This window comes from Alexandromys fortis, unplaced genomic scaffold (genome assembly GCF_014885135.2).
Source record: "Alexandromys fortis isolate MF-2015 unplaced genomic scaffold, M_Fortis_MF-2015_v1.1 scaffold_28, whole genome shotgun sequence".
NCBI classification, from domain to species: Eukaryota; Metazoa; Chordata; class Mammalia; order Rodentia; family Cricetidae; genus Alexandromys; species Alexandromys fortis.
The window spans coordinates 7,854,239-7,870,286 of NW_026067901.1; the positions used below are offsets into that span (position 1 = coordinate 7,854,239).

General features: G+C 38.6%; 1 protein-coding gene and 1 non-coding gene across 2 annotated transcripts in view; both read left to right on the forward strand.

The window, feature by feature from the left end:
* The window catches only part of Cpne8 (copine 8), a 190,175-nt gene that overhangs the window by 160,358 nt on the left and 13,769 nt on the right, over nt 1-16,048 (forward strand). The window contains 3 exon segments of the mRNA XM_050127964.1: nt 5,615-5,742; nt 13,111-13,213; nt 14,710-14,767. Of these exon segments, the coding sequence (XP_049983921.1) occupies nt 5,615-5,742; nt 13,111-13,213; nt 14,710-14,767 (289 nt within the window).
* Nucleotides 4,020-4,182, forward strand: LOC126494174 (U1 spliceosomal RNA). The gene has a single exon (XR_007589962.1). It is a non-coding gene; the product is annotated as a U1 spliceosomal RNA (small nuclear RNA).

Consider the following 16,048-nt stretch of genomic DNA (forward strand, 5'->3'; position numbering starts at 1 on the left):
AGGCCTCAGTTCAGGCATTTTTAATGGTTAGAGAATAATTTGACTAAGGCAGTATTTCAGAGCCTCCCTCTGGACACTGGTTCAGTTTCTCAGGTCTGTATCATGTGTTTTGTGTAGTATGCACACTATGGTAGCTTCCTTGCCTCTGTTCATTATCTAATTCCCGGGACGAGATGGCTGGAGTCGCTGAAGTGTCCTCTTAGACACAGGTTATAATTGACTCTGTCCTAGTCTGGTAGACTCGTGGTCTTTAGAGTCTCCACCTGGAGTCACTTTTCTTAGATGTTCTGAAGTCTGAGACAGAAATTCCAGATCCATTAGATCACAGGCTTAGAACTTCTGAACTGGGACATCATTTTTACTATGTGAGTTACTAGGACCAGCACGAGTTTCAAGGTAGAGGAACGAATTTTGACTTCTCGGTGGAAAGACTATCAAAGAATGTGAGGCTACCTTTAGCTAACCGTCCTTTATTTTGCCTGATAAAAAGAATGATTTATTAAACTAAATGAAATTAGTAATTTACCATGAAAACACCCTGTCTCCTTTTGTGTATTGTTAATCATTTCTCTTCCCCCTCATTCATGACGTCTTGGCTCTCCCAACTTTACATTTATTTCATGTAATCAAATCATTACATGATTATCAAATTATTCATTACATGTTAGGGATGGATATAAAATTTTCACCTAAATAAGATCTTTAAAAATCAAGTTTTTTTATATAGAGATAGCTGTTATCTGGATGTATCTTGTCTAAAGTTCTGGTGTTGCCAGCATTAGCAGAACAAAGAAGTAAACCTACTAAGAGGTGACGAGACTAAGATGCTTGTGTGATGACTTCGTGGGTCACATGTATTCTGTACAAGCATGAGGATCAGATTACAGGGTCTCTGCCATCCACATAAAAGGCTGAGTATAAGGGTATGTGTCCATGACTTCAGTACTGGGGAAGCAAAGAGGTGAGGCCTCTCAAGATCTGCTGCCAGGTCTAGCTGGATTGGTGCACTCCAGCTTCGAGGGCAGAAGGAACTTGTTCAAATAGTAGGGTGGAAAGTGACTGACAAACCCCTGCTGCCAACCTCTGGACTTCGCACGCAGCACATGCACACACACACACACACACACACACACACACACACACGAGGTGATTGGGTCAGGAAGAAAACATGGGAATAAGACCTTTTTAGAGGAGAATTCACACAGAATTTGCATTCTTGTCCTTTTCACCTTTCAACATATGAGGAGCCAGCAGTCCTCCAACTGAGAGCAAGCATCCATCCTGCTCTTTGATCATAGACTTTCTAATCTCCAGAGCCTTGAAAACTCATTTCTATGGACTAGAAATGACACACCCAAGTATGCTATTGTGCAGCACTGAACTAAAAGATCATGTCTTCTCAACCAATGAGGCATCATCTTCCAACTGATGATGGAAGCCATTATGCCAAAGATGGTGGTGCTGTCTCAGCCTTAGGGCTGCTTTTCCATAGCTCCAGTTTCCTTGGGTAAGAAGACAGACCAAGTCTGAATGTCAGACAGAACATTTGCATTACTAGAATCAAAACTGATCATTTATACTCATCATCTTATATAATGTCCAAAAAAATCCATGTAGGGTAGATACAACATGACAGACACACTCACTGTACTGCTTATACTAGGTGTCATGAGAATATCTCCAGGTGCTGTGTGACAATTCAGTCCAAAGGACAGAACCAAACCCCAATCTTCCATTTTCTCAATACCTCTTCTCTTAACCATTATTAAACTATAGCTCACAAGAGCAGCCCATAAATCTCTCTAAGTATGTGCTTTCTCAAAACACACATATACACACATGTGTTGTGTGTGCACACACATACATGGATGTTAAATACACATATATACACATGGGTATACATACATGTACACATATACATGGGTACATTGTAGAAACATGTGTACATGCACATATATGAACACATGTAAACTCACATATGCCTAAATGCACAATCCATGTATGTATTGCACATGCACATATATATCACAAGCAGAGAAACTTTTATATGAACAGTTTTAGTATTTTCACATATTTTGATGAGAATTTGAGCATTGTTGTTTCTTTATTTATTCTTATTTGTCCATTCCATCATACACACAATCTTAGGAAATGATGCTGTGGGGAGGAGATTATTGTTTCTTTCCACAAAATAGCCCACACATTGTACTCCTAAGTCAGATAAAAGAGAGTATCTGTTGGGAATTTCATGCCTCTCAGAGAATTAAAACCTTCAAAACTTAAAAAGCCATGAAAACCACTTGTGCAAACCTCAGGAGGGTTTGGATCCATTTTCAAATCCCCAGAAGGAATGATTGTGGTTAACCAATGAGTTAGTAATTTCTTTCTGCATAGTTCTCACCTTTGTATGCCTATCTCCTTTTCTGCTTTTTCTTTATTCTCATTCACTCTTGTAGTCAAATTCATAAAACTGCCTACTGATAAGAATGAACTATTTATTACTTGACCTGTAAGATCTTCTTGAAACCCAATTCAGAGCTGCTGAGAAAGCTGTCAGAGCCTGTGAAATCTGTGGAAAACATTCCTGTGCTGTTAAGGAAACAGGATTAGATTGATTCTGATGGTAATAAACCGAATTTAGTATTGCCTAGCAATTATATTCTGTTTTCAGAGTACTTAGTTTTCCTGACTAGGATAAATACTACTCTGAGATAATGTTGGCATACATACAGTGACATTCTAATTGGTGATAAAAGACAAAATTTGCTTTCCTGCATAATTTGTTGAAGGAATTACTTTTAAAAAACCTTTTTAATAACCTAATACAACTTTATCATTAAAGGAGAAGTCTAATTTTGGTAATATAAAATACTTAAAATAATCTGATCTAATATAGACAAGATATTCTTAAAGAGATAAGACTTCACATTAGAAAGCATTCTTATCATCCCTGGCTGTGAGGAAATCTTAGTGACACTTATTACGGCAGGAGGACTAATTGAGAGACCCGGCTTTCGACAGTCCATGGCGATTAGCAGAGCAGACAGTGCCTGTCTTTCCACTGCCAAGAGGGAAGACAGTGACCTCATAATTTCACTTCCAGAGGAGGGAGAGAAGGAGCTCCATAGAAATACAGCCCCCAATGAAAATGTTCAAATGCTCATCAGAAAAGTAGTTTATGACTATCCTACTTTGTGACTGTTCCCCTAAGGATGTTATATTTTTTTTCCTATGTCTAAAATCATTAATGAACTTCAGTTTTAATTAGCTTGCACCTTTTAAGGGAAAAGACTATCATAAAATCTTATTTAAAAGAAGATGAAATAGGTCAGCTCTGCACTAGAATGATGGCAGAGTTAGAAAGGTGTTTGCTGTGAAAGCATAAAAACCTGAGTTCAAATCCCTATGTCCCATGTGAAGACCTGAGTTCACATCTCTAAGTCCTACATGAAGACCTGAGTTTAAATCCTTAGGTCCCATGTGAAGACCTGAGTTCAAATCTCTAGGTCCTACATGAAGACCTGAGTTCAAATCCTTAGGTCCCACGTGAAGACCTGAGTTCACATCCCTAGGACCCATGTGAAGACCTAAGTTCAAATCCCTAGCTTGCACGTAAAAACATCAATAGAAATCTGGTCCTGGTGGTACTGCCACAACCCCAGCATTCTGTGAGTGAAGACAGGAGGTTTCCTGAGACATTACAGCAAGACAGGCTAGCAAAAATGGTGATCTCCAGGTTCATCTCAAGACCCTGTCTCTGCATATATATGGAACCTTATAAGATAGTAGGTTTTCATATGACTTTATCAAACATCATTAATGTCAGTTTTTCTTCCTCCCATCTCTTTGGCCCTACTCTCCTTCATCCCTCCACATGTATTCATCTTCCTTTCATTATTCTCCTTCCCCAATGCTCACCTCTTGTGTTTCATCCTTACTTCCTTAAGATTAGTCCCCACCAGTGACCCTATTCTTTCTAAACTTGTCTGGTCTCTATAGACACATCAAGCTAAATACCTATAATTACCTGGCAGGGGAGATACCATGATCACAAAGGTACTTTTTCCCAGGGTGAGGCTTATCCATTGCACTCCGGAAGTGTGCTGACCCCTGTGGTTTCCACAAACATGAGAAACTCAACTGCATAATTGGCGGTAGTGTCAGACAGTGTTTGTGCTCTCCCTTATAAGAAACATACACAAAAATCTAAAGAGCCAACACCAGAATCCCCCTATTGGGGAGCATTTGTTTTCCGGGTAGCATTTTCTGCTGGTTTGTTTGGTTTGTTTATTTGTTTGCTTTTGGTTTTGTATTGGTTACTCTTCTGTTTCTGTGCTAAGGCACCATGACCAAAGCACCTGAGAAAATGAAAGGCTTTCTGGGGACTTGCAGTACTGGAGGGATAGGGGCTCATCACTATCATGATGGGGAAGCATGACAGCTCACATTTTAAACTATAAGCAGGAAGCCAGTGAGATAGAAAACTGGGGGAAAACAAGGCTTTTAAATGTCAAACCCTACCCCAGTGACATACTTCCATCAGCAAGGCCACACCTCCTAAGCCTACCCAGACAGCTTATGTGGACCAAGAATTCAAATATCTGAGTCTACATGGATGACATTTTTCGTTCAAACCCGTTAGCTTCTTACTCTAGCTCCTGTCAGGCTTCCGGGTGACTGCAGCTCACATCAGCATCTTAGCCTGTCACAACCTCATGAGCTAGCCTGCTACATCCAGAAGAGCCCGCCTTAGGTACCCTGGATTTCCCCACATGTAGGAGACAATGGAGATTACTGTTTGATGCGAAGATAGAAAGTGGTAAAACATTAGGGACAATCAGACAGATAAGAAACCAACAGCTAGCATTGTCTCACTTGAATAACTTGTAAAATCTGGACCTGAAGGGTTAACCTCAACAGTACCAGGACATGGGCAGTGTGAGAAAGGAAGGGTGTGATGTCCGTGTGGGCACTGTTCCCAAAACAAGCGTTTGTTAATAGTCAGCTCCATTCACTTGATTACATGGATATCCTCTGATTTTTCTCCTCTTTTCTTGTTTCAATGTTTCTCACTTCAAATTATATTCCCTATGACCCTTTCTCCAGGCAGAGTCAGATGTCCATGACTTAAAAAGTGTGAACATAGGAGGTATTTTGCTTTTTTCCAGTTTTCAAGTAAAACTGAATTGAAAACATTTACTTTTTGCAGGTCTTAATACATGCTTGCTACTGATATTAAACTGGGAAAATGTAGACTATGTTAAGGATATGGAGTTAAAACCACTAAATATCTAACCATTCAGAGTCAGGTTTCTTCTTGATGGATTTTAAATAAAATCTCTATATGTGCAGAAATCTATTTGGAGTTATCTCTGATTTGAAAATATCTGCTGTGCTTCTCAGATTATTTTAAATTTTTCAAATGTACTATCTTCATATTATGATCTGTATAATATCTCTTGTGGACCAGTTAATTCATCAGCATTGGGTGGGTGCTACTATAAAACTTTAAATTATCTTTAAGCATGTCAGTGTGTTATTAATTTCTTCTTAACTGATTTTCATGGAGACTATTTTTTTCTTTTTACTTTGTTTGCCCATAATTTTCTACAAGAACGGCAACCCTCAGAACCCTTATTGTGATGGCATCGAAGGGGTCATGGAAGCTTATTATAGAAGTCTGAAATCTGTGCAGCTGTATGGGCCCACCAACTTTGCTCCTGTGATAAACCACGTAGCGAGGTAAGGAGGGAGCAGGCAAGAGGCTTGTGCTGCTACAGGCTAATCTACTGGATCATGCTTAAAACTGCCCATCACTGTGCCATAATTCCACGGTCAAGGAGTTTTCTTCTCACTGTCTCTGAGAAGGTTAGGAAGTAGGTAGGTGCAGGGTGGTCCCCACCAACTAATGAACACTAGGACTTTACATCAGATTCAAATGAAGAAGCTTGCACCAGGTTATGTTAGGCCTGTCCTTTCCAACCAAAGAAAGCCTTTTCTGTGAAAAGAATACGTGAGAGCAAACAAGAGTGATGTCAATCTTAAAATGTCTGAGTCATCCATTTCAATGTCCTGTCCTGAGGTGGCATAAGAATAAAGAGACGATCCCATTAAGACAAGGGCTTTCTTTCTGTGATATATAGGGCACATTCTTTCAACCTCTCTGAGGTTAATATAAAAGCTAATTTTATTAATTCCCAGAAGTCTGCTGGTATATAGTACACGGTACAGAGAGGACAATTTGCTTATGGTTCAGACAACATGTTCCAGAGAAGATGTTAAAACAGAAACTCATTTATACATAACGATGCTTCATTTATACATAAGTGGATTAGATATCACTTTGCAAATCCCTGAAAGAAAAAGCTGGCTTAATGTTAGTGGAAAATCCTATAAAACGCTGTCATAGTTAGAAATTTGCTAAGAAGGTCCAATCCTTTTGAATGTAAGGCTAGAAATTGAAATTAGTCTGCATCCAATATAAAACCTCAGTTCTCAGAACCTCCTCGGGGTTTGCCATCCTCTCTCTGGATGTGACCAGAAGTCCAATGTGTTCTACTTTGCCTTCCATGGGATGTGACAATGTCTCAGCATTCAGGGCTGACCTCAGGATGACAAAAATCTAAGAGGCCACTCCTCAATAGTGACTCTTGATTCTGGATTTCTCATATACTTCGTTCTGTAATTTATGCTAATGTATGAATTCTGAATCTCAACATTATTTGTTCATAACAGCAAACATTGATTTTTGATGAAATGACACTTAATTTTGCCTTCTATCCTCTCTCCTTCTCTATGGTGGGCTATTCTTTTCTATTCCCCTCTCATTCATTTCACAATCAACTATTTGGTCATTATTCATAATTTGAAAATCGTATTGGCTTAATAAGTTTCCTATAGGAAATATGTTTCATTTTAAACCATTCTAGGTTATTGATGGCTGCCAAGAAAAATAGTATCAATACCATATTAATGCAAAATAATTTTAATCAATTCCCTAAAAAATAGTATCAAAACCATATTAGTGCAACATAATTTTATCGATTCCCTAACACTACCATACACATCACTTTTTAATAAAAGAAACATAAAAGAAAAATGGCAAAACCCATTTTATATGGATTCATGGCCATTGTTTTAAATATGCTAATCAATACTTATGAATCAGTTCTGTGTTTGTTATCTTGGTATTATTATAAAAAGTTAAATTTATATAGAATTCTTCTATATGTTTTTTTTTAATTTCTGTTTAAGCCATAGTATTGGACTGGGAGATGTGGAGATGGTTGCTATACGCATGTGTAGGCTTGAGTTCTCATCTCTAGAACCCAGGCTTTGTGACTCATGTCTGCAGCCCCAGCGCTGGGGTGGGGTGGAAGGACAAGCAGATGGCTGGAGTTCATTGCCACTATCCTAACCAAACCAGTGAACTCTAGGCTCAGTGAAAGATCCTGCCTTAAAAAATAAATGTTGAAAAGGCTTGAAGATGACCCCTCACCTCAATCCCTGGCCTCCAATTCACTTCCACAGGTGAGCACACCTTCACACATGACACACACACACACGCAAAAACAAAAGAAATCGATGAATGGAAGCCAAGGATGATTAAACAATAAACTACATCCCTACTGCTATTCCTATGTGTCACTCGGAGCTCTCTAAATCTCAGATATAGAAGTCACTCTTGACTAAAGCTTTCAGATCCTTTGAAAAAAGCCATGATCTAATAACTATTTCTTATTATACTTAAAATGGGAGAAAACAGCCAAAGCTGGATTTGTATTACTTATCTTTTCTTCCCAGGAAATTAAAATGTTCTATCTGACGACCTTTTAACAAAAATCTCTGAAATAAATGCCCTTTGCCATTTTCTTTATCTTAAAATTATATTTAATTTTACTGCTAATATTTTATTAAGATAGACAATTTCTGGCTCATCTAAAATCGTCATCCGAAAACTTCATCTGATGGAAGACAATATTCTATTTGTTTCTTTACCTAAAGTAGCAGCACAATTAACATGTGCACACACTCTGTTTATATAGTTTCTTGACTATGTCATCTCTCATGAATGTGTTTCTATAGTAGACAGCACCAGCCTCCCATATAGGAAATAAACACTCAACAAGTGGACAAGTGCTAGCTTGGGCTAGGGTGGACTCAGCTGCTAGAGGGCTTGTCTAGCATACACCAGTCCTAGGTACATCCCCAGCTCCCCATAAACTCAGTATGGGGTACATGCATGTAATCTCAGCACCCAAGAGGTGAAGCAATAGGTTCAAAGGTTAAGGTCATCCTCAGCTGCATAGCAAGTTTGAGGCCACCTGAGATACATAACCTCATATCTCAAAAACAAAACAAAGTAAAAGTGTCTACTAGCTGAATTCTGATATGCTTATATCAGATGTTACCATTGAAACCCATTTGTTCCTAAGTCATAGCAAGTACATATCTGTATTTTTCTGTTTGCTTGTTTTGTTCTTCAAGGGTGTTTTCTACATGAGTGAAATACGGACTGTTTAGTATATACCTACTGGCATTTTGGAATCTCTTTAGGAATAGCAATTTTGTGCACACCCTCATTTTTCACTGATTTCTCAGTATTAACTTGACTTTGAGATAATAATAATGGGACGGCAAAAATATGAAATAGATAAAACACAAAGTATCAGACTTGTAACATATATGGTTCTGTACTTATTTAGGAGAGTTCACACACCTTGCTTTGATGTGGGAGTGATTTCTTATTAATAAAGAAACTGCCTAGGCTCCTTGATAGGCCAACCCTTAGGTGGGTGGAGCAAACAGAACAGAATTCTGGGAGAAAGAAGCTGAATCAGGAAGTCGCCATGATTCTCCCATGCCAGACAGATGCAGGTTAAGATCCTCCCTGGTAAGCCACTTCATGGGCTACACAGAATATTAGAAAAGGGTTAGATTAATATGTAAGAGCTAGCCAATAAGAAACTGGAACTAGCCGGACCAGGCAGTGTTTAAAAAAATACAGTTTCCGTGTAATTATTTAGGGGCATAAGCTAGCCATGCGGGCGGCCAGGTGCCAGGGACGCAGCCCCGCCGCTCCTAATGCAACATTGCTTCCAATTTCTTGAATTCCCAGTGGTATTTGCTCAGTATGATCCAAGGACTATTTCAAACACTATAAAAATGCTTCTCAGTATCGGCTGGTGCCTTATATATAAGTAAATACAAACAACATAGCCTCAGGATCTCCAGTGTCTAGCTACCACCCCACTAATCTAGCCCTGCTTCCATCACAGAGAACTGCTGGTGTTGCTTCAAGTCTGTCTGTCATTTCCTTCTCAGCACTTACTTATAGTGAATACTAGTTTAACCCTGCTCCATTTTCAACTTGGCATTTCTCCTTTTGTTTGTTTGTTTGTTTGTTTGTTTAGCACTGAGGACATTCCAGGATCTAGATAGCCAGTTAAGATTAGTTTTAACTGCTTAGAAACTGACATTTTTATTTTGGAGTTGCTATAATTAATTTCGAAATACTAAGAAGAGCGCATTGTTTGATCTCTTCCATCTGTGTGATCAGTCAGCGAAATCCTAACAGCAATCATTTTTGAGGATGTGGCATCTCTGGCAGTGATCTCTGTGCTGCAGCATGAATTAATTTTTGTCCTTCACAGTAGTTCATGGGGTGCCAGCACTGCCATTATTCCCGCTTTTCTGGTGGATGCAACATGCACGTATAAAGTCACCATTTGTATGGACTAAAATTCAAACCACGATAACCAAACTCAAGGTCATTGTGTTGCTGTACCTTGAACCTTTGTCTTTAATCTCTACTACAGAGGTTAAAACATGCAGAAGGCTGGAGAGATTGCTCAGGGGTTAGAGCACTGGCTGCTCTTCCAGAGGACATGGATTTGATTCCTAGAATCCACATGGCAGCTCACAACCATCTCTAACTCCAGTCCCAGGGTATCTGATGTCCTGTGCTAGCCTTCTCAGTGTACAGATACACATGTAGACAAATCATCCATACACATAAAATAAATACGTAATCGAAAAAGTACAACAAAAAAAGTAAACACAGAAGGCAGCAAAACATTGCTCCACACCTCGGCAAGGGCTCTTGTTTACCGCATTATGTAGTTAAAAGCAGTTTGAGGTGGCAGCTTTGTTGCATAAATTTTTTTTTGTTAGTGATGAAGTGTTTAAATATGTGTGTCCTTTTCCTCAATATTAATATGCACAATCCACTTGTATAAATGATAACCTATTTAAATGACACATGCCTGGGTTGGTTTCTTAGCTCCTGCTCATACCTTCTGTGTTCCTGTGAGCCAATGAATAGCTAGAAGAATACTTCACAAATCTGAGAAAACTATTTCTGAACTTTTATGAAAAATATGCTTGGAACCGTTATAGAAACTCCAGGCAAATAGATGTGAATTCTGAAGCCTTTAGAAAGTTAACGTTTCTCTCACATTTATCATGGTAATAGTAACATATAAATTATAGATTGGCTATATTACAGAATAGGTAGTGATAAGGCTGTTAATAAGAGTTTTAATTATGCACTTCAGTGAAGGTTCCATTAAGAAGGAAACTTCTGTAATATAATTTAATCTACAAGCCTGTGTCTCATTGTCACTTTCTGAAAGGAACCTGGAGTGTGGCCTGCCCGGTACATCCTACTTCATACTTCCTGTAACGTAGTAATACTTTTGATCATAAGTATTATTTCTACTTTTGAGAAGAAATTAAACTAAAAGGAATAGTATGAGATTGGTTTGTCTGATTTTAGATCTACTCTCCAAATAAATGATCGATTTACAAGAATGGAATAGTTTCAAATCCTAGTTTTCAGTACAGATAGTAATTTAACACTAGAATAGTTTGGTCAGCTATTATGCAAAATGGAATTTATAATAATTTTAAGTATATGAAACCTTACAAATATACTTTTATAGCATTAAATATAGAGCACTATTAAAAATGTCTAAGATTATAAACCACTAGGTTTCAATGACTTTTAAAATGAATAAGCTAGATTACTATGAATTTTAAGATGAATAAGCTAGGTTTCTATGAATTTTAAGATGAATAAGAACTACAGAGGAATGTAGGTGTGTTGTGGTAGGCTTCCTCCCACCTCTACATCCTGTGAGCACAGCCTCTCCTCTTAGGAGTGGGATTGAGCCTGCTAAGGCACTGAAGGTGGAGGCTTGCATTATAAAAGCCGACTTCTGTAATGTGGTAGGAATCTCACATTTTTAGAAGCTTTGGCCTGTCTAAACTAGCACAAAGGTGATGCTACCAGTGCACTTCTAGATGTGTTCCTCTTGCTATTTCCAGTCTTACATTAATCACGCAAAATATAAAACTTCACATTGAATTATAGTCAGTAATACATGCTTTTTCTTTTTCTTTTTTTTGAAAAATGACTGTTCAGATATTAAAAATTGAACAGCTGGAAATTGTAAGATTGCTTTTTTTTTGAAAATGAAAAGGATAATGGGTTTTCCTGCTTGTCACAATTCATATGGATTCCTTGATGTTCAGAGTCACTTATTCTGTGGTCATTGTGGGACTAATCCAAGTGTCTCTGTAAGTGAATGAGCCATGTCAACAGCCATCTTATCAATAGCACGAGTACATGCTACTTTCTTTTGTACCCCAGAAAGTTGCAAATCTTTTTATTCATGTGATTTCTAAGTCTACCCAACATGTTCAAGCAGGATCAGTTAGGATCTTTCAAGTTGGATCAGTTTCTTTAGCCTGTCAATTTAATACTTTTAGATCATTTTTCCTCCATGTGGTCTGGTTGATAGTTTTTGAGATAACAAGGCCTTCTTGTTTCCAGTCCTAAGAGGTGTGTGAGACTCACCTGTCACTGGACATGAACTCGCCTATGTGGCCAGCTCTAGGCCAATGAAGCACCCAGCACATTTGTGCCAGGATGCATACTTACACACATATGTATAAACATGCATACACACATATTCACATACACACACATATGCACACACAAGCACATATACACAAATGCTCATTCACCCTACTACACACACTTAGAACTGTGGATATACCATCTATTTGACTTTTTTTATTGAAGTAAAATCTCAGGAACTATAATAAAATGATTGTTTCTTTGGATACATGCCAGTGGTGTTTAGTATATTCACAGTGATATGCAACATTGATTTTGTCCAGTTCAAAAATAAGAATCATTTAGTCATCATTTAATTTACAGAGCCTCATTTTATATTGAGTACCACACATATAATTATACATATAATTTATTCATTTAATGTCCAAAGGCATAAATATTACTGTCTCAGTTTTCAAGATAAGAAAACTGAGTTCTGATGACTTCAACCATTTTTGAATAGCTTGCACATAATAAATCGCAGCCAGAATAGGTCTTTTCAAAATCTATATCCAGTCTTTCGTCTTTATGAAAGAAATCTCCATCCTGGCAAATTTTGTTAGTGAAAACACTTCTAAGAAAGTGAAGCATTTCTGTGTTTTGGCAGGCACTAGCAGTGCAGTTCATCTGCCTGGTTGTTTCAGAAAAATATGTACTTAGTGAGGCTTCTGACATATGTGTAAATATTTTCTCGATATTAGAAGGCTTGTTGGCCATGCCTCATGGCTACTCTGAAGGAAAGAAGAAAAAGGAAAGGATATGGCTGTTGCAGATGTGTGTGAAAGCATAGTCAGAGGCAAGGGCATCTGGGAGAGTCCACAGTAGACATGACCACACTAAGCTGGGCCATGTTGGAGAGAGGGGGGCAGAGAAGGGAGAGTGGAACCAGGGGCAGAAGTCAGGAAGTCAACAGTACAAAAGGGGAAGGGCAACCAAAATGTCTGGATTATATAGGGAAGAGCCTCTGGGGGAAGAGGAGCCCAGACCCTGGTCAGAGGGTTCAAGGTATCCTGAAACAGGGATACCCCAGCCATACCCTGTAACAGGTAGGAACTTTGGAATGCTGGGAGAACCTGGCAGCCAGGTCTGCTTTAATGTCTTAAATAGTCACTTTAGGCATTTGTCCCAGAATTGAAACTTAACACTCTGCAGCCCTCATCTGAAGCTCCTCCTGTTCCTGCTATCCTTACCTTTCTGTTGTTTTTCAGGTATGCATCTTCCGTAAAAGATGGCTCCCAGTACTTTGTGCTCCTGATTGTGACAGACGGTGTGATCTCAGATATGGCTCAAACTAAAGAATCCATAGTTAATGTAAGTAAGACCAGGGTCTCAGTGACACCACAGTGCCACTTGGGTTGAGAACAAAATCTATTTTAGGTGACTGCACGGAGAAACAGAATGACCACACCATTGCAGTTGATCTCATTCTTAGTTTATCCAGCAATCTTCACACGTTAGCTGCATAAGGACTGGGGAGGTGGGGACTACCTTCATGTATACAAGGTCTGTTTGGTTTTCAAACAGTAGACTGGTTTGCACTCCTGTACACTCTGATGACTAGGAGCTATCATGCCCTGACATTGCAGTTCCATGAGAACAATCTAGCCAGTCTCTGCTTCTGCAGTTGACTTAAAGCCATACTATGCATTACAGCCCCAGATGTATGTTTTCTTTGTTCATGATTTCATTATCTTCTTTTGATAATTTACTCTAAAATCTATATTTACCAGATGGTGAAATTATACCTGTTTTACCAAACTTTTCTATGCCTAAGCTTGGCATTGCTTGGCAGAGAGTCATATTTAATTAAGAATGCGTTGAATGGATGAGTTGTTTGTCAAGCCTCACAATTTTAGTAACAGAAAAATATTGTTATTTAGTATGAGGATAAAAACAATTGCAAGTAGGGAATATTCAAGTAATTCATAGATTAATCTTCTTTTTGGAATAACCCAATGTCTTTATGTATTTTGTTTTTCAACTTAGACCCTTGAAATTCTGTCCCCTTTCTAGTTATGCTATTTGCAATTAACATGCCGACTTAATAATTCACAACTAACTAAAAAGAAGGCAGTGCACTAAGAAAGAGCTTTTTGTAGTTCACTGACTTCCCAGCACAAGATGTTCTCACTATGTGTGCTGCGCATCTGCTGCTGATTCTAACTGTTGACTTTTAAAAAAGAAAAAAGTATGTTTATTTATTTTACATATGTGCATGTGCATAGACAGGCATTTTTGATTCACATGTGAAAGTTAGAGGGCAATTTACAGGAATCAGTTCTTTCCTTCTATCGTGTGGCTCCTTGGCCTTTGCAGTCCCTCATGCTTGATCCTAAGAGCCTTTACCCGCTGGGTCATCTCCCTAGCCCCATTTGGTAACTTATAGAATATGACTTCAGTACTTCATGTGATGAAAGCGATGTTGCAACATTAAATATTCAATTTCAGCAGTTCACAGATATTTATGCACGAATGAGAAAGGTTAAACTTATCTGAGTAGCCATTGGTTTGTACTTGCTAATTCGCTGTGAGGATAATTCCTGATAATAATTCACTGTGATGATGACAATTTTGAACATGTTATTAAAAGTTGCCTTAGTGAGCATCTGTGAAAATGTCAGAGAAAATCAAGAAATCGTTTTCTTTTTGTCTTTAAGTTCTAAAAAAATTATTAAATTATCAAAATTTCTAGGACTGTCTGCAAAAAATAGCCAGATCCAAAGTCTGTGCGATGTTTATATGTGCTTTCATTTTTCTTAAGAATTAAATGTCTTTATTGAGATCTCATTGTGCTATTCTTTCTAAAGGCCTCGAAGCTTCCAATGTCAATAATTATAGTAGGTGTTGGACCGGCAGAATTTGATGGTAAGTAGCAAGAGTCCAGTGGTCTTATGGTCCCGTTACATTTCTGTCAGCCTCAACTGGGCAAAGGATTGAGCTTGTATATGTATAATGTATATGTATAATGTTATAATGTATAATGTTATCATAGGTATAAATGCAGTTCACAGTCATTGGCTAAGACATCCTCCCTCTAATGTACTTCTACATTTTTCGAACATGCACCTTTGCCTGTTGTTAGAATTTGTATCTTGAAACAGTATCTGAGACCGACAGAGTGCTAAATTGAGATTTGACTCCTGAGGCAAAGAACACTCCAGGGGAGCTCGCTGTGTGGGGGAAGAGTGTCGACAGCCTTTAAAGAACACTGCTATATTAATGAATCATTAAGTTGTGAGCGGAAATATTAACAGAAGCGTGATATGCTAATTTAATGTGATTCCAGCTTCTGGCTAGTTAACAGAATTAGCTTTAGAAACAAAGAGGTCCATCAGGTGAAAGAATGAAGTCCAATAACAGTGGGACTGAGCTGGCTGCGTAGATGACCCTGGACTGAGCTAATGGAGGCTCAGCCTTCTCAAATGCCAGTTACAGGACAGCTTTTTAGGTTACTAGTGACCTGAGTAAAGTTCTTTAAAGATAGTTTGTTTCTGGTCACCTGGCTGATTTCTTTGCATGAATGCCACTGAACTGCAAATGAGTGGCAACTTTAACTTCCACACGGGTAGTTAGTTAATTTTTACTAACAGTGGCCTTGTATTTAGGCTGAGACTTGGCCGTCCTGTTCTTACAGACTCTCTTAGTTCTGACTGCCACAGCTTCTGCTGCTGTTTTCTCTGGCTACTCGCATCTGTTCAGCTGTGGCCGTGGGCCACTTCTGTAGAGCTGCAAAGACTAAGACATCTTCTTCATGCTCTGACTCATGATCACCTGCTTTGGCTAGTGATGACAGACTGTGCTTCTCCAAAGCCATCAGCTGCGAGCTAAAATAGCTCTCAAACATTCTCCATTGGTACTTGTTTTTTTCTCTCTTTACCACTCAGGAACACATTACAGTCTGCCAGGCCCCCTGGAAGTCACACTGGTCAGTTTTTGGTCTGTAAGAGCCCATTCATAACACAGGAATGCAAAGCCCCTGACTCTTGTTGGTGTAAATTTCTGCCTGCGTCCTTCTATGCAGATCAGCAAACTGCTAGTTGGATCCTAGCCTCACTCCAATTCCAAGGCCACTTATTTTCTCTGTTTCCTCTCTTCCCCCAGTGAATTCGTAGCCGACCAAGATATTGTTTTTTTTTTTTTTTTTGT